Genomic DNA, 23,175 nt, shown 5'->3' with positions numbered 1-23,175 from the left:
TGAAGCTTTCCCTACCATTCACCCCCCATGCAGAAAAATGCTTCATTTGTAACTTCTATGTGTTAAGTTTCTTGCACAAAACCAGGGTTAATTTTTAAAAAGGTGACAACCCTAGCCTAAAGATTAATTATGTGCAAATCACATTATGAACCAGCATAACAATAGTATGATTTTACAGTTTCTGAATTTTATTTTAATGTCTCCACTTTTTGGATCGCTAGTTAAACAATCTGGTTTAAAATAAATAGTACTTGAATCCCTTGCAGTCCTTTCAGTGTACTGCAGTGTGGCATTTTAATGCATTCAGTATGAAGCAGAGGTTTTTTAAAACAGAAACTAATACAGAGGGACAAAGAGTGCAACCTGAAGTCCCAAACAATTCATCTGCTCAGTAAGCATTAATCATTTGGATAAGTGTCTATCTGAACTAGGGCTCATCAATGGGCTTACTCTTACAGTGCAATCCTATGGCAACTTGCACCAGTCAAAGCCCATTAAAGTCAATAAGCTTAGACTGGAGTAACTCTCCATAGGACTGCACCATTAGCAAACTGAAAGTGATGAAACCAATGGACTGCATCCAGACCATAAGAACTAGTTCTAAAGGTGCCCTCCTGTCCTCACATTGGAAGAAACTGTCATTCCATTCACGGAAGGGTTCAGCCCAGCATCTTTGAGAATGAACAGAAATGATTTCTATCCCCACTGAACAAATACAACCATCTGAAAATAAAGGGAGGAGCTTCTTCAAGACAAGAATGTCTTTACATGGCTCATTTTAAAATAAAGTATTCTCATGAATCCTTTTATCTTATTTGTGTGTCTTGTCTGACTGAGCATTTTTTCAAAAATCCTTTCAACCTTGGCTAAAATAAAACTCCCTCCCCCGCTCCCCGTTTGTGAAACTGCATGTTATTGGTACATAGTGCTGTTGTTGTGCAACTGCTCTTTTAAAAACAGGAGAATGGAATTCTGTAAAACTGGTTATAAAATAAAGATTTTAAAATCTGCATTTTAAAATTAAGCAGTTGGGGGAGGATGACTAACCAGTCATAGAAAGTGGCTCCTTACAAGCAATTAATGATCATGTATATTCCATAACTATAACCTTACCTAATGTTTAATTTATATTTTTAAAGGCTGATCTCAGTGCATTCTGAACATTTGCACATTTTGGAAATACAACACTTTAACCAACCATTGACATTTTCCAACTAAAAATAAACATTTGAGAGCAATCTGTCAGTTACACAAAATTACAGAACTCATGTCAAAACTGCCTAATATCCGGTTTCCAGCTGATAATAATAACATACTTTGTAAACTACTCTGAGTGGGTGTTAAGTTATCCTGAAGGGCGGTATATAAATCAAATGTATTTGTTATTATTATTATTGAGTATGATCAGGCGTTCCTAGGCTGTGCTCCCGTTATGAAGAAGTATTGTTTTAGCTACTTTTAATTGATTTTAGCTTTTATTTTAAATAGCTTTCTTCTTATCTTGTTTTTAACTCTTCCTCCCTCCTTTTAGTAAAGGCAGGGGGAAGGAAGGACAACTTTTATTTTTCTGTTTTAAGCGAGAAGCAGTTTTATCTTAGGTATTCCCAGCAGGTAGCATGGTAGAGGTATACAGGTAGCATGGAAGAGGTTTTTTTCTTTTAACTGATTAAGGCAGCTGCTACTGCTGCTATTGCAGCTGTCCAGCTTCTGAGATCGTTTATTTTTTTCTGAAACCCCCTTGTGCCATTTCATTTTATTTTTTCTTCATTTTATTTATATGTTGTTAGGTGAAAGATTTATCAGTTTCTGGTGGGGAATAGGGTGGAGTTGGATGGCTGAGAGGATAGTTCAGCTTTGCTTTTTTATTTGTGTTATGTTATGTTATATACTTTTATAAATAGGGAGAACTAAGTAAGCTACATTTATTCATTTATTTAGGGTTGACAGTCACTGGGTGGTGATCTCTCTGTTTTTACCAGTATTTTAGCTTTGTTTTAAGACTGTTTTAAATTCTTTTAAGCTGTTTCATTCTAACATATGGTATACCCATAAGAAACCTAGGGTATATCGATAACAAGGGATGTGCGCTTCGGGTTTGGGATCCAGGTTTTTAACCCAGATTGGGCCTGCTTTAGGATGTTTTGGCATTCCCGAATCAGCCTCAACATTGCTGAAGCAATTCGAGAATGCTGAGCAAAGCTTATGCCAAGCTTTGGGTAGTACGGCAGCACTTTTCTTCTTGCCGTTCCTTAAAGAATGTTCTTTGTCATTCCTTAAGGAACGAAAACCAATATAAACAGAACAACCTGTATGCAGAGGAGAAATAATGATGATGAAAATGCCAATCAACCCACTTAAATCACTGCTGATGTATATTTAAATACAATGAAAAATAATATCCAAAACATTCAAAAAGGCATAATTAAAGCATAATTAAAGCATACATTCACACAAGGCAAGCTGCTATAAAGAATAAAGGGACAATTCCATAAATAAAGTCCACCAAGTTAACAGTCTCTAATGAAGATCAATACAAAGGTAAGAACACAGGTAAGTGAAGAACACATTCGGCACAGCTGGATCAATTACAGTCTTCTCTTTTCTCTTAAGCAGGTGTGAGGAGTGTTGCAAGAAGCAAAACATCCAAAAGACGTGCTTGGCCACCCTTAAGGAACAGCAAAAGGAAAGAAGGGCTGCTGGCATTTGCACTTTTTTTGGCTGATGGGAGGGGGGATGAGGGGGTTGGTGTGAGAGGCAGGAGGGGGGGGGAGGAGGGATGGGATCAGGGAAGGGAGGGGGCTGTGAGAGAGTGGCCAATCCCTGCAGAAGCTCTCCTTCTATGGGGATTCTCTGGGAAGGGAGTGTTTTTTTAAATGCTGCAGGGGAACACTAAGGGGGCTTTCTAGGTGGCTGGGGGTGGCATTTTGCCAGCAAAAAGCACCACATTTGCAGGGGACCTAGTCCTACCTGTCCTCTCAAAACATCCCAAGTTTTAGGGAGATTGGATTTTGGGGGCCATGTTACGACCCCCCAAAGAAGGTGTCCCATCCACCAATCTCCATTATTCCCTATGGGGAAAACTAGGGGCTTTCTAGGTAGCTGGGGGGCATTTTGCAAGCAAAATGGAGCTGGACCTGACTGGACCTGGTGATGACTGCTATACCTGACTGCCTGCACCTGGAAGAGACTGGTTTTAGAGTCACACTAGACTCACGTTTTTTTTTCCCCTCTTTGGGTGGGAGAGAGGTTGTCTTGGTGGGTTGAGGGAAGGGAAAATTGTTATTAGTTTGCATTTTTGCTGCTTGCTTGCTGAACAGTTTTGCTGTGTGGATGTGCATTGTTTAGCTTTGTTTGGCTTGTTTTGGGGGTGTTATGTGGGGTGTGTGCTTTACTTGGCTTTCAGTTATTGTTAGTTTTCTGAAAGTGTTCTGTTAGTGTTAGGTTCTGTTCTGTGGTGTTTCCTCACTGGCTGAACTCAGTGCCTGGCTGCAGTGAATGACTCTGGTTCTGTTGGGCTAAGTTGAAAAAGTATAACTTGGTTCAGTTTGGTTTTGGTGGAATGAATGTGATTCTCTGATGTGAAGTTGTTCCCCTTGCATCAATTTGGTTATGGGGGGGGGGTCAGTTTACTTCTAGCTGCAAGAGTTCCCTTGCTTCATGGCTTTGTGTATTTTGTGTTGGTGTTTATTCCATGTTTGACTGTATGTTGTATTTTAATATTGATGTAACATAAATGTAATATTAATGCTGTTACCCGCTTTGAGCCCGCTTGTGGTGAGGGTGTGCAAGAAATCCAATAAATAAAATTTGTTTAAATTCATTTTTTGTTAGTGTGATTCTCTGATGTGAAGGTTGGTCCTCATAGGGAACAATGTAGAGTTGCTGGCCAGCCTGCTCTGGAGGTGCTGGGGGTTTGGGTGCATATTTGGTTCTGCTGGGCTTTCCCAGGGATGATCTTGCATTCAGGAGTGTGCCTCAGCTGTGGCATCCTTGCCCTATGCCCCTGAGAAAGACATTTTAACAGTTCTCATCATAAAGAACAATGGGGAATGGCTGGCCAGCCTGTTCAGAGGGTGCTGGCCTTTGGGGGGATGGGCTTCAGTTGGTTCTGTTGGGCTGTCTGGGATGTAGTTGGTAAGTGGGAGTGTGCCTGTGGCCATGCCACAATCCATGTGTTTCTGCTGTGGGAGTATGGTTGTTCCCACAATAGAAACAAATTAGGTGGCTGGGGTCACCTTCTTTGGTGGGACATAAAATGCCCCCTGGGTCCAATGTGCCTATACTTGGGGCTTCTTGAGAGGACAGGTAGGAGTATTTCCCCTGCTAATTTGGTGCATTTTGCTTGCAAAATGCCACCTCCAGCCACCTAGAAAGCCCCCCTAGTTTCCCCCATATGGAATAATGGAGATTGGAGGTGGATAGGGGCATCTTCTTGGGGGGCCATAACATGCCCCCCGAAGTCCAATCTTTCTGAAACTTGGGGGGTCATGAGAGGAGAGTTAGGAGAAGGTCCCCAGCAACTTTGGGATTATTAGGAAAGAAAATGGCCTCCCCAGGCCTCCGGATAGCCGGATAGCCATTGGAAACAATGGCTGAATCTTCCCTAATAATCCGAAAGTGGTTTAAATACCTGAACCTAAAGTGACTTGCCACTTTGGGATTCGGGTCTTCCTGAATTTTTTTCCTGAAGCAGGAAACCCGAATCTTTTCCCCGTGCACATTGAACAGATTTATACTAGTGATGATTGAAATGGGTAAAAAGTGGGCCTGCTCCTTTACCCTGCACACGGATGAAATCAACAGTGCATTCTCTGTGGTGGCCCCTGTCCTATGGAAAGGCCTGCCTGAGGAAGTCAGGAGAGCCCCCTACTCTCCTGGCCTTCTGCAAATGATGCAAAACTGAATTATTCAAAAGGACTTTTTCACAAATAGGAGGGCTGTATTGCAGGGAGATGTTCTCAAAGAGATGCTTCACTAACGAGTTAGGGACCATAGACTTCACCGGTATGTTGCCGTACGTACCATCTATTGCTTTAAGTATGTGTTCCTATGTACTACCTGTTGCTTTAAGTATGACCCTACAGGGTAGTTCTATATTGTCTAATGCCAGTCCTGGAACTGCTTATGCTCAGTTTCAGCATTTCTTCAACTTCGTATTGGATTTTTGCTAATGCTATGTCTTTGTAAACTTATATTTATTTATCCTATGGCATTGTTTATTGAAATGTCCTTGATATCGACTGTGCTAACCTCACTCTATGTAATCTTCCTTGAGTCTCAGTAAAAAAGGCAGACTATAAATGACATAAATAAACACAAAATTAAAACAAAGCAGATTAGATTATTTTCTTATTAGTGCTTCTCCAGTTTCCTTAAAAAACAGGTTTGACCCTTTAATGCATCAGGGGCAAGTGGAGGCTGAGGAACTTGATAGTTCCCACTCTCTGAACCAAAGAGATTTATTTATTTCAATGGGGAAAGATGATATGGTAATTCCTGATGAGAACACTGGAAAGAGGTCTTAGTCTGGCAGAAACACAAACCGTGCTTATAGCAGACACATTAAAACTTATTTATAATAGGCTTGAGTTTATTACAAGCTATCTTCTCAAGACAGTACCACTGAACCAGGAACACTCATTACAAAGACACAGGAAGCCATTTTATTCAGAAATGGTAAAAAAGGATGCAACATCCATCGAAAGACCTTTATATAACAATAATATCAAGAAAAGGATTTATTCTCCTTCCCTTTCAACAAATAATATGCTCCAGGTGAATAAACTCCTGATTGTAGTGGCTGTCTTCCCCTTTAAAGGACAATGGATAAACTGATGGGGAAAGTGGTGCAATTCTTTGCTACCAGTGTTGGATCCACCAATTCCCCACTCCTGCCATAAGCTGTTCATTATTGTATCCAGGATCTCAGTCTGAGAAAGATTTTTTCCATCACCTGTTACTTGAGATCTTTTGACTGGAGAGACCAAGATCTGAACCTGGAATTTCCTGTGCTCAACCACAACTTTTCTTCGCTCAGAACTGAGAGTTACTATGGCCTAGGATGGTGTGACATTGGCACATGATCCTATCTTGCAGTGTAAAAGAATGAGATAAATATGACTGGCATATTTGTTTGTTCATTAAGACTACAGGGAATACTGTGGCTTTAAGATCTATTTCCTGCACTGACCAACTATCATGTCTCTGTTGCGTATGGCTGCATTATCTATGTGAAAACCAAGGAGAGGCCCATCAAATGATTCCCCCCCCCCCGCCGTTTAATTTGCATCTTTCCTGCCAAAGAGGTAGGAAAGATTCATGTATTGGTTCTTATTCTTATGACTGCAGTATTTATATGTACACATCACAGCTGCACAGGATGGCACCACAGATGGCATTCACACCACAAAGTCTGGATATGTTAAGGGGGGAAGAGAAGCAGCTTCCATTCAGCTGTATATGTGTGTGTGTGAGTGTGAGAGAGAGAGAGAGAGAGAGAGAGTGAGTGTGTGTGTGTAAAGGCAAAATCAAAAAGAGTCCAGTAGCACCTTTAAGACTAACCAATTTTATTATAGCATAAGCTTTCGAGAATCAAGTTCTCTTCATCAGATGCCTGATCAAAACTGTTTTTGATCAGGCATCTGATGAAGAGAACTTGATTCTCGAAAGCTTATGCTATAATAAAATTGGTTAGTCTTAAAGGTGCTACTGGACTCTTTTTGATTTTGCTACCACGGACTAACACGGCTAACTCCTCTGGATCTATGTGTGTAAAGGGGAAATGACAAATAAATACAAGGAATTACATAAAATTTTAATTCCATAATAACTAGTTCTCAGATATATTTTCATGTCATAATTTATATTTTTGAACAGCTAAAACAAAAGTGTTTCATTGATTTTCTGTCCAAGTCCTAGCATAATCACAACTCAGACATAGCTGTGCGAAAGTCCTCAAAAGTTGATTTTCAAGAGACCAAGAAACTGTAGTGTGTGGGTTAGCACTTAGGTCAGGAAAAACCCTGAACTTTGGGAACAAAGGATGTGTGCAACCCCCAGCTCATTATACCAAGTTTGGTAAACCTCCCAACTGAACTAAAACTTAGGTGCTCTGTAAACCCCTTCCCCAGCCCATGTGATTGTAGGATGACATTTCAGGTATGATGCAGGAATCTCACCTCTAATCGATGAGAAATTTCAGCCAATTTTGTTATTGCAGGCTCCTTGTAAACAAATTCTTGCTCATCCAGGTCTCCAAATTTTGTCCCATAAAAGCCGACACGGAAGTATGTACCAAACATCCGCTTACCATCCTAGGTGCAGGGAGGCAAATGACATTTCAGTACAAAGACTCATTCCTACATAGTGACTGTTCTTCTCCTGTCTTTTAATATAGTATCATGCAAGAATAAACAAACCATCCAAAAGGACCAAACAAGTTACAGCAAAAAAAGAAGGGAAAACTCAATATTAAACCATACATTTATGAGATTACAGGAAAGCAAATCTTAGTCATGCAATGGGGTCAGACTTGGTCATTCACTGGATATCTGCATTCAAGGAATAGGAGAATGTTTGCTCGCCCAAATTTTGCTGACAGCAGCAGAGAAATCAACAAGGAATGCTTCTCTAGCTGTTTCAGAGAATGCTTCTCTAGATTGATTTCAGTAGAGCTGCACAGATTTAGAACTAGCTAAATTGGTGTGCCTTTGGACCAAGCAAAATTCCCAATTCCAGCAGATGTCTGGGCCAGATCGAAGTTTGTTATCACCAGAGAAGAATGCTGAGATACTGAGAGTGTAGAATTGCTGTTATTTGCCAAACAGGAGCTCAAATGCTGGAGAAGATGACTTGGTTAAAAGGAAGTTTTGTCATGGTTGCTGAATAGGGCAAAAGAGACTGCACAGTGCTACGGCATCGCCTCATCCTTTCTCATGCTTTATCCTTTACACCAGTGCGTGCAATGTAGTGTGAGGAATGCCATGGCAACTCCACAGTTGTATCTATTATTTTACACAGAGGTAAAACTGGGGTTAGGTGGTAACTGAGACTGAATTATTACTTCCCGTAGCCCCAGGACAATCTCTGAGACCATCTGTACGTGCAGTAAAAAATTGTGACAGACACTGGAATGCCTTGTGTTTCCAAAGACCAGATTGCAGGTATTATACCATACCAATCCCTACACAAACATATGAATTGCTGTAAGGGTTTCTTTATGTAACCCCATCATTTCCATCATGGAAACCACAAAGTATCTTTCATCTTTGAGTGGATAAGAGTTTTAAAGTTTCAACAGCTTTCTTCTCTGAATCTGACTTGATACAAAACAAACAGACTTTTTAACATATCATTTCTAGAGTGAAACATAAATTTAAACTGCCATCTGGTGGGCACACTTGCATCTTCATTGGTTTGTAGGCAGTTGCTTTCCTTTGGGACAGTGGAGAACCCAATAATGCACCAAACACATATGCCAATAAAAGTGGAAAGCACACTCTTTTATGGAAGGTAAATGGTAACTGAGATATGAGGGCAGAAAACTGGGTAATGAGAGCCACAAAATCTGTGACTTCCTTAAAACAAACCCAAACACAAACAGAAGAATTCACACTGCATGCACGTGTCATAAATATAATTTAGAAAAGGACTCCAAAAGTTCACCTTTACTCTCATGGCATAGTTATACTATAGATTCATATTTCTTTTATGTATTTAATTTAGCTATGCATCCCACCCGATCCTGAAAGTTCAGGACCAATCACATATTTCAAAAAGTGTTTCATAGAAAACATAAAAAACAACATAGCTTCCTACTGCTTTCTATTCTAGAATAGAAAGGAGGTACTTAAGAAAATTACGAGCCTTTGGGAATGAGAAAATTGCAAAGGGAGAGTTCCATTTTGTAGGTTGTCCACAGGTATTAGTTCTCTACTTTGCAATACAAATGGAAGTTTTCCATTTATATCACTCATAAGGATGGAACAAAAGGAAAGAGGCAGGTTACAAAATATGCATGGGCCAAGTTATGGTTAAGTTATACTTTGCATCTCATGCTGTTCCTAAGATACTAAAAAGTCAGCTCAGAGTTTAAAGCACTGGCACAGCAGCTTGTTTTCATCAGGTGGTAAGCCTCTGTCTTCTTAACCAGCTGAAACTGCAGGCTCTGAATAATCTTCATGGGAAATCCCATTTAGAATGCACCGCTGTAATCAAGATGTGGGTGTATAAAGACCCTGTTAGCATTGAGAGAAAAAGTATGCTACTTTACACCAAATGGAATCATTAATGCACTTAATTTGCAATTAATGGAAGTCTTGCAATGGGTTCCAGAAGCACTCTAAATGACCAAAGGAACAATAATTGGTAGTTCTGATCCTTTCTAGTCATATGGCCTACCAATAATCATCAACTCAGTCTTGCCTGAATTCAGTTTAACGAGCTCTCCTGTTTTCAGTTTAATACACGTGAAAGGACAAAGTCCCACAGACCATTGTGCTGCAAAAAATATTCCTTTTTTAAGCTCGAAATCATCAAGTGTTCCAATTTTACAGGCACAGAATCATCAATACTGCAGCTGTAAGCTTGCTGAATATCAATCAAAACGCCGCGAGAGCGTCTCATCTGCTGTAGACAACCTCCCGGAGGGAAACTGGCAACGGGTTTGCTGGCTACGTTGGTACCCCCATTTCGCTGTACCATGATTCTTCAAAAGCCTTCACAACATGCCAATGTATAGTCGCCTGATAGGTCAGTTCATTCAAAATCCTCATAGATTTCCATTTCATAGGACATTTTCCTCTGTTTCCTCTAATGCTATGTCTTTGTAAACTTATATTTATTTATCCTATGGCATTGTTTATTGAAATGTCCTTGATATCGACTGTGCTAACCTCACTGTATGTAATCTGCCTTGAGTCTCAGTAAAAAAGGCAGACTATAAATGACATAAACAGAGGAAAATGTCTTATGAAATGGAAATCTATGAGGATTTTGAATGAACTGACCTATCAGGCGACTATACATTGGCATGTTGTGAAGGCTTTTGAAGAAGCGTGGTACAGTGAAACGGGGTACCAACGTAGCCGGCAAACCCGTTGCCAATTTCCCACCGGGAGGTTGTCTACAGCAGATGAGATGCTCTCACGGTGTTTTGATTGATATTCAGCAAGCTTACAGCTGCGGTATTGATGATTCTGTGCCTGTAAAATTGGAACACTTGATGATTTTGAGCTTAAAAAAGGAATATTTTTTGCAGCACAACGGTCTGTGGGACTTTGTCCTTTCATGTTTATTCAAATGAAGGCCGTCCCCTTGTGGATTTTGTGTTGTTCAGTTTAACACAGTCAAGCCAAGGCTGCAGGATCAAAGTCAAAACGGTGTCACCCGTATTTCTTTCAATGGTATCAAAATAGTATATTTTTTCATTGATCTCTAAGAACAACTTACTAAGGCAGTAATCAAAGTCTCAATGCTACATGTAGGCCAGAAACTGGTACTGGTATGGTACAATACAGGTCTGTGAACTGAAGAGGGTCAAGGGGTCCCGAAAGCCAGGGATCTCTCCATGCACAAAGCAAAAAAGGGGAGCTGGAGCCTGATCAATGAGTGGCCCAGGAACCCGTGCCAGGAGTTGGTTTCTTAGGCAACTGCCGAAAGACTAGAGTTCTGTTTTTGCCACGTCTTCATAGAACAAAAGCACTGACAAGTCCAACTACCAATAGTCTCAACTGTCTTCTTCCACCCCAAGTTCAAACTAAGTGGTAGCTGAACCCCAGCTGTAGCAAGGAGCCAACACACAATTCAGTGAGTTTTATAAAGTGATTACCTCAAATTACCCAAGGTGCAAATTTCTAATCAAGCTGGGGGTCAGCTGGGTATGAATTCTAAAGGAGACATGGGTTTGAATATTAGTCTAGTCGTGGAGGCACAGGGTTGCTCTTGTAGATTTGAGTTCTCCATATTTACAATGGAAATTATAGTGATCTACATCAGAGAACATCCTAATTTGGATAGCCCAGGTGACCCTGATCTCATCAGATCTCAGAAGCTAAGCAGGGTTGGCCATGGTTAGTAATTAGATGGGAGACCAGGGTTACAGAGGCAGGCAATGGCAAACCACCTCCGTTAGACACTTGCCATGAAAACCCCACCAGGGGTTGCCATAAGTCAGCTATGACTTGAGGGCACTCTCTACTACCACCACATCAGAGCACATTGCCTTCTGAAAAACCATGACCAAGTGGCAAAGCATGGCTTATCATTTTCAGTGTTGTATTCAAAATTGTACTGAATTTGTACCAAATAGTATGGTGGTCTTGTTCTACATTTGATCATTTGTAGTGCATCTAATCTTGCAGTTTTCCTTTCTGAAGTAAGCAATCCTAATTTCTCAGGTTTCTCTCCTTTCTTTTAAGATATTGACCTACTTGGTAGGGGAGAGTGATGACCCCTGGTGGGGTTTTCATGGAAATGGGCTTTCCAGGATTGACTTACTTAATCATGCCCAAATAGGTTAGCATTTAACGCACCTTAGCAACACTCTAAGTGTTGTGCCTAATACAACTTACATATATATAAATCCCTGTTACTAAAATTATTTACATGTTTAAAAGTACATTACGTAAATGCTCTAGAATTAATATAAAGACCACTTTGCATGACATATTAAAAATGAGTTCTTGTTCATCCAACAGATTTCTCTGGGGTTGTATCATAACATGTAGAGGAGAAACAAATGTTTGAAAACATACAGTCAACATGATCATGGGGATTTTGGTAAATCCTCGTTTTTACTGCATGTTTTCTAGCGCACATCTGTCCTTCCCCTGAACTTGGTAGCTATGGAAACAAACCATGAACAAACAGAAATTAATCTTTCCTGAAATGTATGAAGTTACCCTAAAGGGTACACCAGATATTCTTTCTGATAATTTTCCAGCTCAAAATTACTGCTTTTCTCTTGCAAACGGAAAATATATAAAACTCAATCTCTTTTCTCCCATGGGTGAACAAGTATTTTAGTGGGCACGATGGCAGGAAGTGAAAAGGTTAAGCAGATGCACTCCCACCTGCTGCTTTTCTGCTCCTCTAATGGGAGGAGACAATTTTTGACCATTTCCCCCTCCTGGTGCAGACCCAGGGCCATTCCTGGTGGTCTGAATGTTGCTGCATGTGGGACATTATAGCGGGAGGTGGGAAAATTCTATTCTGCAAACTTTGCTTGTGGATTATAGAATCCATTGTTTCCTACACTGAGACTGTGGAAATAGTCACATTAGAAATTTACATAAATATGCTTTTTAATTTATAATTCTTTTTTAAAAATGTAATTTAAGGCATTATTTCACTGAGAAGCATACCAACGCCCATATGTGAAGGAGAATATACCCAGATAAAACCAAGATTTGTGTGGAACAAGGCTGACAAGCTTAAGTCCATTTCTCATATATAATGCAAGAATAGCATCATCTAGCACAGACATCAACCTACCAACTCCTGCTCTAAACGCTAATACTCAAATACATCATTTGTCCATATAATTCCACTTAATGGAACGTCCAATGATGACAAAAAGTATTTACAATCACAGGGCTATTTATTACATGATGTTTTTCCTACACAACATTATTTGTTGCTAGGAAAAAGTGTGCCTGCTGCCATGGATGGGGAAATCATATATGTCTAAATAGCCAGATGTATGCAGAGTGAAAATTCACTATTGGTTTTCAACACACATATGTGCATGTGCATGTGCATGTGTGTGTAAAAGTTCTGGCAGAATGTTATGAACACATAATACATACTGTTGTTTCCTGTACAGAAAACAGAAATGTTAACCATGGGAAAATATATGAGTGGAGTTGCTCTTTAAGTGAGAAAGAAATAGAATGAAGAACGTATTTAGTCAGTGGTATTATATCAAAGGTGAATCTTCCAATTAATTATCTGTTTGAGCACAGAACTCCCTTCCGGCTGATAACTGCATAAATACAAGGCCAAGTCAGATAGGTCATCTGAAGGGTACTTCTGTAGCACTATACTCCAGAAACAATAGACTGCCTTGCTCTATAAATTTAATATAACCTTTGGTAACTTTGAAACTGAAAAGGGCATGTCTTTCAGCTAGAAATTGCCTCTGAGCCTCCACAAATTCCTGATGTTTTTAGGTAACATTAATTGCAAGAGGTGCTAGTCAGGGCCGATCATTTTAGAAATATCATGAGACGGCTAATGAATGCTGTGTAACAATTTAAACATAATACGTAAAAAAAGATTCGAATCAATTACTGTAATTTTAAACTTGAACAATAGTTACCTAAGACAAATCAGAGGATACTTAAAAGAAAGGTGTAGTTGTCATTAAATTTTAAGGGGAGTATTGATGGATCAATGCTTAGGGAAGATTTTAGGAAAAGTTCAACTCAGAGCATGCTGAAATGTGTGCAATACATGAACCAAAGAATGAAATTCCATAAATAACAGGTGGAAGTTGGGATGTGCAATAACATATGACATCATGTTATTGTTCAAGGTGTGTTCTAAATATACAAGAGTTCCATAATTTTTGACCAAAAGTTTTCACAAAATTAAATACCCCACTAAGCATTTACAAGCAAATAAAAGAAATTAATATTCCATGGTCTTTGTTTCTGAGAGGTGCTAAAATGCAGTTATGAGAAAGGAAGTTATTATAAAGCATTTAAATCTATTATTTTGAGAAAAATAATAGGTCTTTGGGAGGCAAAGAGAATGAAGGTGAACGCTGTAGAGTCATTACAGAACTGGCAGAGCGGGTAACAGCCATCATGACTTATGAAGGGTTCATAATATGTTGTTATGCATGGTAAATACCTGCTTGGGTATAAAGTTTTAAGAGGTTTCTGCCATCTATGTACCAAAAGCTTCGCCAACTGGATTTACTTAGCCAAAAGCAAGAAAAATAACCGCTAAATTTGTCCCTGTTTACATCAACAATCAGCCAAAATCCCCCCAAAGTCCAATATTGGTCTAAAGGAATATCTCATAATTTTGTACAGTTAATAATCCCAAGGGTTTTGTTCCAATAATCTAGCAGGTGAATTCATAGCATTGAGTTGGAATGGCATAAGATGCTACTTGGGCCTGCTAAGAGGCAGAAATATCCACATTCCAACAGATCATCCTGTGCAGTTAACTGGAAAGTTCTCCTCCAAAAGCCCAACTATTTAACTGGACTTGCACAACAAGGCATTTCATAAACCCTTGAGCTGGCATAAGTCTTTGGTAAAATGAAATTATTGGGGAATGCCATGGAGGTAAAAAAAAAATCAACAACAACAACTTAGTAGGAACTTACCACAACAGACAATAGTAAAAGTGGGGAGGAGGATCAGCAACCAGGGCAATAGAGGAGAAAACAGAAAGTATTTTAATTAGGGAAACTTCAAAACAAATAAGCAGCATTTGGCAGCAAATAAACAAAAAAGTACTTAAAAATAGGGAATGGGTAAAAAAAAAAGCATGCAATGGGCATTAACGGCCACACAGGGGGAAAATGTTTCAGAAAGAAGTGACAGGTGCAAAGCAGTGGTCAAGAACATAAACCATGGATGTGTTTTTACCATGCAATAAAACAATACTGAATGATGTTAAAATTGTAACTGAGGACAGGATATACTTCAGGGGTCGATTTAGCATCACACACATTAGTCAGAAAAGGGGCTCACAGGCTGTCATATCACTAACTACTAGTTGCTGAACAGCCACAGATCCGTGGTGCTTCATATGGTATTTTTTGTTGCAATTGGTTCTTGAGTGATACAATATGATTTTGGTCCAATTCTAACTGTGCTAGTGACACCCTTGATTTTCAGATTCTGGCAGTAGAATCAGCTAATCCATGTGAGGATTTCTTTAAGCAAGCAGCTATTTTTACAGAGCAGTCTGGGTTCTTGGTTGCAACCACATCACACTGGTATGATCTTTATCTTACAGTTATTGGATAAGAAGAGTGAATGGTTTAAAAGGCTACGTTTGTTAAGACACATTATTCTAGAAAGCAGCTGAGTTCTTTTACGTTTAAGGTTAAAATTAAGCTGTGACTATCGTTTCCTTATTTTCTGGACAGAAAATTAGACCAGGTTAGACTAGGGCTACACAAATCTCTTTGTCTGGATGGTGTGCCATATATTGTGTTTGACAGGCAGAGGTTAGACTCTTCTGAATCAAAGTGATTCCAAGGTCTTGAGTGCTACAAAAATGCATGTTGGTTCCAAGAGTAAAGTTTGGTCTTTAACGTTCACTGAAGGGTGGAGGCCATGAAGACAGTGCTCCAGCTATGGTGCTTTGACACTATTTTTGCCTATATCACAACCGCTCTCCTGAACCAAAGCTCCAAAAGAAAAAACTAGCAGCCACAACAAGAATGATCATGATAGAGAATGAGGGGCCAGAGAAAATGAAAAGGCAGCATCAGCACCTGAATTGAGAGTGGGGTTGGTAGGACAGAGACAAATCTTATAAAGTGTTTGCAAAAAATGCAAAGGACTCCTATTTCAACTATGCCTTCTGTTCTCAAAAGTCCTGTTCAAAATGTGTCTGCATGGAAGGTATAAATTGGGGAAACTGTTTTCAAATGCAGATCAGAGTTTTGTGGGTACATACGAGATTCACACTGAAAGAAGGTAGATACACTGAAGGTCTACTGAAATTAACAGGACCTATGTTCTTAACTATGTACTGGATTTTCACAGGAATTCAGTGCATCTAACACTCTCTGATATGCACCAGTTTGTAACATAAAAGGAAGCAAAGATCTTTAACAGTACTCCTGCCAGATTGATTATTTATGGTCTTTGCTGTTTGTCTAGGTATGAAAGGTCAGATGGGCTGCAAACTTGTTCAGCAATGAGAGACATAATGGAAAAATATATAGTAGCCAAGGGGGCTCTATTAAAGACACAAACAAATAGAGCTGAGCCCAACATGCATGTGTTTGTTTTTTGTGTGTAGAAATTTGCATATTTGATAAGAGAGCATTTTGAATTGCACAAACTTGACTTGAAAAGCTCCATCAGCTAGCCTATTCTTATTCTGTAATATTCTTATCCGAAACTTGTTACAATTGAGAGTAGGCCTTTCCTAGGGTTGCTCCTTTTTTCTGGCAGGGAAATGCATATCGAAAACTGTACTTGATGGACCTCTGCCTGTTATGGACCTCTGTTAAATGCAAAATATTCCTGCAGTAAAATTGGTAGCCCCAATCTTTCCTTTAAAAGTTTGATATCTAAAATACATAATGGGAGTTTAATGACCGCAACCCAGAAAAGTGATTCAGATGCAACTTTAACAGTTTAAAGTACAGTTTGGGGTTTCAGAGGAAGGAACTACTGAAGGTGAAATGACTTAATAAAAATGGACCAGAATTTCTGTATTGCAATCAATGAAATCTGGCTACTTGCTCAGTTGCTGAAGTCCTTCAGTACTGCTCTTTTAAAGCTTCACCAAATTATACCTGAAACTAGGAAAACTTGATAATACATTTAAAATGGGGGGTAGTATTCTCATATAGCCATGTATATGTCCACTGTATGTCTTTTGTTAGCCTACTCCTGTGAGCACTATTTTCACGACATAGCTATAAATGAGCTACATTCTACTACAAAGAACACTAGAGAAGCAGGGTTTGATCCCCAGAAAGCTACTGGAGTCATTCAAATTTTGGCATTCATAGAAGCAAACAAAGGTATCTATCTCTTTGCTCACTGAAAACCACATACTGGGATTTTTGACAATGGCCTTAAACTGAGTTCATTTCATTCTTGACCAAGACCTTGACCTTGAAAGGTCATTCTTGACCTTTCAACAAAGCAGAAGGGGCTTGTTTTGTCAATGCCAGAGTTATATTATAATAAGAATTAACATCTTTTTAATCAGAATCATTTTTTTATATTCAAGTATTAGAACTTAAATCGACCCCTGTGTTGGGGGTAAACATATGGTAGGAAAAGATGGTATTCTGTGTCAATATTGATGAGAAATGGAATATAAAAACAAACAAACTAGTGATGGTAAAAAAAAAAAGTGGTTCATTCGCCAAAGAACCTCATTAGTGTAATACAGAGGCATTCATGCACTACCTAAGTTATCTAAAATGACCACAACAGTTTGGCTGATATTTCTTGTTAATTAATTCAGATCAATAGCAGACAGCAACAGAAATGCCCACAGCTAGCACATGTGGGGTAAGCATTGGCAGGAGTCATCAGATCAATCTATTAGTGTTCTTTACTAACTAAAATATTACCTACCTCCCAGCCAGTACTCTGTATAATAAAAAGTAAAAAAAAAAAAAGGTCTGTCACAGAAACAAAATCAGTACTCTCTTCTCAAAGGCCAAAATACAACCATTAACACAGAACACGTCACTTCAAGGGGCCTCAAGGATTTTTAGCTGCTGCATGTTAAATATGACACTTAGCTCAGAGGAAAAACTGCAGCATGGCAAAGCCCTCTTTCCCACTATTAAGTACTTAAAGCCAAATCTGAATTATCAAAGCCACTATGACCATTACAGTGCAATCTGAATTTCAAGCAGTGAAATCTGGATTTACAGTGCAATCCAAAACACACTCCAACAAAAGTGGATTTAGAAAGGTGTTCAAATTACGATGGCACCCCAAAGAACTGAATGCTTGGGTCAATGGCCAAGTTGTGCAACAAAATCCAGCATTTAAGGAATGAATTTCAATGTTCACTTTTGGGGGGCAGTCGAGTTTACTACATCATTTGCATTTTCTAGTAGAATACAATTTAATTTTCATGTACGCTTGCATTCTGGTTAAAATCTACATTTTACAGTAAGTTGTCTGAATAATATTTGCGCTATTATATCAATAAATTTATTTAAATATATGGTGAGGTTTTTTGAGAATGGGGTTCAAAATAGAAATGAAACATGATCTCCACACTGCAGCAGCACCTTTGCACGTGGATGGCCTGTGGAGATGTGATGCTCCTATTCCTAGACTATGGGTGAGGAAACCATGAGCAGGCAGGACCATCAATCCTCACTCAGTTTACACAATGCAGGTCACAGTTTTCACAAGCAGAGATCACTTGTACCACCAAAAAAGGGTCTCTGCCATTACCTGAGCAGCTCTAGATGGCTAAAATGGAAGGCACACACCCCTGAGGGTGGTCAGCCAATGTAACCCGTGAGAAATATGTTAGAATTACTGTAGTACTTTCATACATTATGTAGTCAACTAGAGGATGTTAAGTGGCAGACAGATAATGGTTATCTTTCTCTAATATTGCTGACTTTACAGACATAACATAGGGTTGCATCTAGTGACTCCTTTCCTTCAAGATGGATTCCCTTCCACTAATTCTTCTAATGGAAGAAATACCAGAAGAAGATATTCTGCTGGAGGCAGACTTAGTGGAAGGGGGTTACTGGATCCTCCTATGCAGAAGTCAGTCACTGGATTCAAACCACTATCCACAGGATTCCCTACATCACGGTACTTTAGTGACATGAAAAGCTATTGTAACTTGGGTTTTGTGTACATGTGTGTGTTGCGCAAGCAACACAGGCAGGACAATTGCATTAATGATGCTGGTACTGCTGGTAAAAATCGAAACTGTTACCTGATGAACTATCTTGCTGAATGCCTCCTGAAGTTTACCGTGAATTGCAGCCAGTTTCTTGGCATCTCTGTTAGCTTCATGAATTGGAATAAGGATTTTGTAAACCTCGTTGACTGCTTCATACATGCCAGCCTAAAAAAAAAAGTACGTCAATGTATCTTTTTATTGATCATAAAAATACAGCAAGAATCCTGAGCACAATATGTGATTACAATATTATTATAATAAAATGGGAAAATGCCTGTTTGGGATACATTTGTTACTAAGGTAGAATGATATGCATATTTTGTATTCAAAACAACATACACACAGTCACATGTGAAACTCATACAAATACGTTTTTACCACATGTGCAGGGCATTGTGCTCTAAATGTTAATTTAAACAAGATGGAAGTCATGTGGCCTGGGTAGTAGCTGTGTTGGTGTGTCAACGCTACACATGTTTTCTTCTAGCATGTGGGATAAGAGATTTTTAACTCTTACAGTAGCTTCCAGAAGTCCATTATCATCTTTAATCAACCTGAAGGTTCTAAAGATGAGCCAAAGCAGCAACGTACACCCATGCAATTTCAGAAAAGAAAAAACTGTGTGAAAGAGCCCCACAGCTCATTAGCTGTGCACATTCTGTATTGTAGCACAATCTATTCCATCAGACATGATAAACACATAAATGTATGACAAACTGGCTTTTCCCTTCCAATTACAACCACTGATTGGCCTTTCTTAAACTTAAAAAGAGGATATTAAACAAAAAAAATAGTTTAGATTCTGCGAGACTAGCTTGTGAGATCTTGACCACCACTGGGTTGCTTAGGCAAAGCCAGACAACATTGCCTAGGCAACTCAAAATGGCAGTTGAGAATTTGTAAACTAGTCTTGAAAGATCCTGGTGCGTTTAAACTATCTTGTGCTTTATTTAATCTTATTTGAAGTTGAAGATGGCTGGAATCAGGAAAGGGGACAGGCAGTGGGGCTGAGAGGGTTTGGGGGAAAGGCTGCTGAGGCTTGGATGGTGTGTGTGAAGAACAACTAGGAGAAACTGACAACCAGCAAGATTGAAGGGGTAAGGAAAGAAGTGGAACCAAAGGTTATGGGAAGAAGAGAAGAATAGGACTTGGATCAAACAGGGAAGCAGAGGGAAGGGTAATAAAGCAGGAGACAATAAAGGAGGGAAGTGGGGACAGTGTGGGAAGAAGACAATGAGAGAATAATATTTTCCTTCCCCCTTTAGTCTTGAGGGTTCCCTGCCTGTGTTTTCTAATATGTAGAACTATACAATCATAAGGAATTTTAATATACTTTAATAAATACGTGTATTAAACTCTTCTACCATAGAGAAGGAAGCTGCAGCTTGCTCCAGCAATCCAATTAGACCAGCTTCAGTGAAATACTTTCCAGAGCATATCCCTTCTTCATCTGGTGATACAACATCGTCAGAAACTGCTGATTCTTCTAAAACATTTGAGGAGATGTTCTGAGGAAATCACAGGTGAGATATGAAATGTTTTCTTTCAACATCAACAGTGTTAAATTCCTAGAAAACTGCATCTTTATTTAATATTCATTCACCTCCCAATTAGGTAATGTTCTGTGAAATGAAAGCATATTTCATTTTGCTAAGATCCTCTTCAAACAATCTATACCACAATGTAATAAATTTCAGTGGGCCATCTCATAGGACTAGAACTAAACAGAGGATAATGTGTTTTTCTAGGGTAGGACACCAGTGAAAATACAATGGTATTGTGATGGCTTCTAGATAACAGAGTGACAGGAAGGAGAATAATCTGTTCTGCAAAACAGTTATGATGGAACACGGCGCTTTAGTGTAGGGGAATGCCCTCATACTACAACATTATTTGAGGCATACTAATTCAGTGTTTGCTATTAGGCTTGCATTCTAATACTTCCCATTATCACCCATCTGAACTTTCCCACTTGCCATATTTCCTTTCACAACTAGTTCTAAGATTTTCTTGGACTTCCGGCAATGGGTTTTAAGGACATTCACAGAACTGCTACTTTTGCTGTGAAGTGTTGGAACCAAGCTCTGCCACTGATGGCATGGCAGCAAGGGTACATATTCTGACAAATAAGCTTGCTATAGCATGGGACTCTGCACTGTAGTCAGAATGCATCCTGGCAGAATATTCAACAGAAAAGCCAAACTGTAACACTAGTATCTTTTGGCAATTCTAATACACTGTGTTTGGGTTAAGTGCAGGTGCTAGCCTTAGCTTTAACACCATGTAATCAACTGCATTAAATTAGAGTAGTTAGCAGCAATGTATTTATTTTTTGTACTAAGCAGGAATTTAAAATATTGTGGGGCGGTGGGGGAGGTCCTCTCCTAAATATATTGTTGTATGCTATTATTTAAAAAAAAAGGTTAATAAACAAAGATATCATCAGTAGGCATTTTTTTAATTAGGTCACCTGCCCATAAGATATTTTCTTTTGAAGAAACTACATTAAAACCCCATCACCTGCAAGGATTCTGTTACTCTCTACTAAACGTGGGCACGAAACGAACCACGGAACAAAATTCCGTACGGAATGGCTGGTTCGTTTGGGCCGAAAAACACGTTCTGTGGGAACGTGTGTTTACAGAACAAACAAATTTTTCGAGCTGTTCTGTGGCCAGTTCGGAGTTTCACAGACCCCACGCCAGTTTCAGCCCATTGGCTGAATCCAGCGCGGGGTCTGTGGAACTGACAGCCTCTTTTCCTGCTTCCCGGGCTGTCAGTTTCACGGCCCCCATGCTGGAACAGTGTGGGGTCTGTAAAACTGACAGCCCAGGAAGCAGGAAAAGAGGCTGTCAGTTTCACAGACCCCTGCAGCGCAGGGTCTGTGAAATGACAGCCTCTTTCTCCTGCAGCAGGAGAAAGAGGCTGTCATTTCACAGACCCTGCATTGGAACCCGCGTGACGTCTGTGAAACTGACAGCCCCTTTCTCCTGCCACTCTCCTGCAGCAGGAGAAAGAGGCTGTCATTTCACAGACCTTGCGCTGGAACTGGCGTGACGTCTGTGAAACTGACAGCCCCTTTCTCCTGCCGCTCTGGCAGTGGGAGAAAGAGGCTGTCATTGCACAGACTCTGCACTGTTCCAGCGTGGGGTCTGTGAAACTGACAGCCTCTTTCTCCTGCCACTCTGGCAGCAGCAGCAGAAAGAGGCTGTCATTTCACAGACCCTGTGTGGGGTCTGTGAAACTGACAGCCCCTTTCTCCTGTTGTCAGAGCAGCAGGAGAAAGGGTCTGTCAGTTTCACAGACCCCGTGCTGGAACCAGCGCCGGGTCTGTAAAACTGACAGCCTCTTTTCCTGCTGCCCGGGCTGTCAGTTTCAAAGACCCAGGGTCTGTAAAACTGACAGCCCGGAAAGCAGGAAAAGAGGCTGTCAGTTTTACAGACCCCGCGCCGTTCCAATGCAGGGTCTGTGAAATTGACATCCTCATTCTCCTACTGAGAGAGCGGCAGAAGAAAGGGGCTGTCAGTTTCACAGACCCCCGCACTGGTTCCAGCGTGGGGTCTGTGAAATGACAGCCCGGGCATCAGGAAAAAAGGCTGTCAGTTTCACAGCCCCTGCGCCAGTTCCAGCACGGGGTCTGTGAAATGACAGCCTCATGAACCACGAACTAGGAAAAGGTCGCAAGTTTATGGTTCGTGGAATGCTATGAACCACGAATCATGTGGTTCAGGTTTTTTTGGTTCGTGCCCATGTCTACTCCCTACCTTAAAGTGTTGTTATGAGAATGAATAAGAATTACAAATCAATTTGTACACTATTGAATCAATGGAAGAAATAACTGATGGTTAACATGTTTGTATTGTTCCTATATCCCTGAATGAAGCAATACTTTCCATGAATTAAATAGCAGTTCTTAATGATGCTCTCCTAACATGGATAATGTTATGTTTTCTGTAATCTTTAACTGTAGAATAGTGGAAAGGCAAAAAAACACCCCAGGTATTTAGTCTGATAAATAAAATGTACTACCTGAAATGTAACACATCCAACAGGAAGGTATTTTCGATCCTCAAGCATGCTTAAGTATTCAGCAACAAGTGCAGCTGAGTGGACCAAACACTGAGCTGATTCTGCATGGTTGCTCCTCTCAGAGTGCTTTCCAGCCATGTTCTGAAGCCAGGTGAGTCGAAGATCTGGGGAATTCTGGTAACCCTTTGCAATTCTAGTTAACAAAAAGAAGGAAGTCTCACATCAGTACATATTGAATTTCTTAGTTTCTCAGAAGGGAGCAAGCCAAGAAAAGCTCTACCTGTACATCAAGTCAATTAGCATCTCTGGATCTTCCTGATGTTCTTTCATTTTAACTGTATCAGACAGGATCATATGGAGATTGAAAACAAGATCCTGGACCTGAAATGTAGTAAAAATAATCTGTCAATTATTTTTCTTCTGTGTTAAAAATTCAAATGACAAAAATCTCTATCACATACTTTACATGTATATGAGGATATATTATAAGCATTCCAGTATATTTGATGTTATATTAATCAATTAGTAAATATTTGTTAATTCTAT

General features: G+C 39.8%; 1 protein-coding gene across 3 annotated transcripts in view; it reads right to left on the bottom strand.

Moving 5' to 3' along the window:
• DOCK7 (dedicator of cytokinesis 7) overlaps positions 1-23,175 on the bottom strand; it is a 186,206-nt gene that overhangs the window by 12,510 nt on the left and 150,521 nt on the right. For 2 of the 3 annotated variants that reach the window (XM_054981568.1, XM_054981564.1), the window contains 6 exons: positions 22,910-23,010; positions 22,630-22,822; positions 19,965-20,108; positions 18,634-18,765; positions 17,292-17,306; positions 7,179-7,304 (listed from right to left, as the gene is read on the bottom strand). In XM_054981568.1, coding sequence (XP_054837543.1) covers positions 7,179-7,304; positions 17,292-17,306; positions 18,634-18,765; positions 19,965-20,108; positions 22,630-22,822; positions 22,910-23,010 — 711 coding nt within the window. Of the gene's footprint in view, positions 1-7,178; positions 7,314-17,291; positions 17,307-18,633; positions 18,766-19,964; positions 20,109-22,629; positions 22,823-22,909; positions 23,011-23,175 lie in introns of all 3 variants that reach the window. The other variant, XM_054981566.1, reaches the window with a different exon arrangement.

This window comes from Eublepharis macularius, chromosome 5, assembly GCF_028583425.1.
Source record: "Eublepharis macularius isolate TG4126 chromosome 5, MPM_Emac_v1.0, whole genome shotgun sequence".
NCBI classification, from domain to species: domain Eukaryota; kingdom Metazoa; phylum Chordata; class Lepidosauria; order Squamata; family Eublepharidae; genus Eublepharis; species Eublepharis macularius.
Note: the sequence above shows the minus strand (reverse complement) of the source record. Positions and strands in the feature narration are given on the sequence as shown.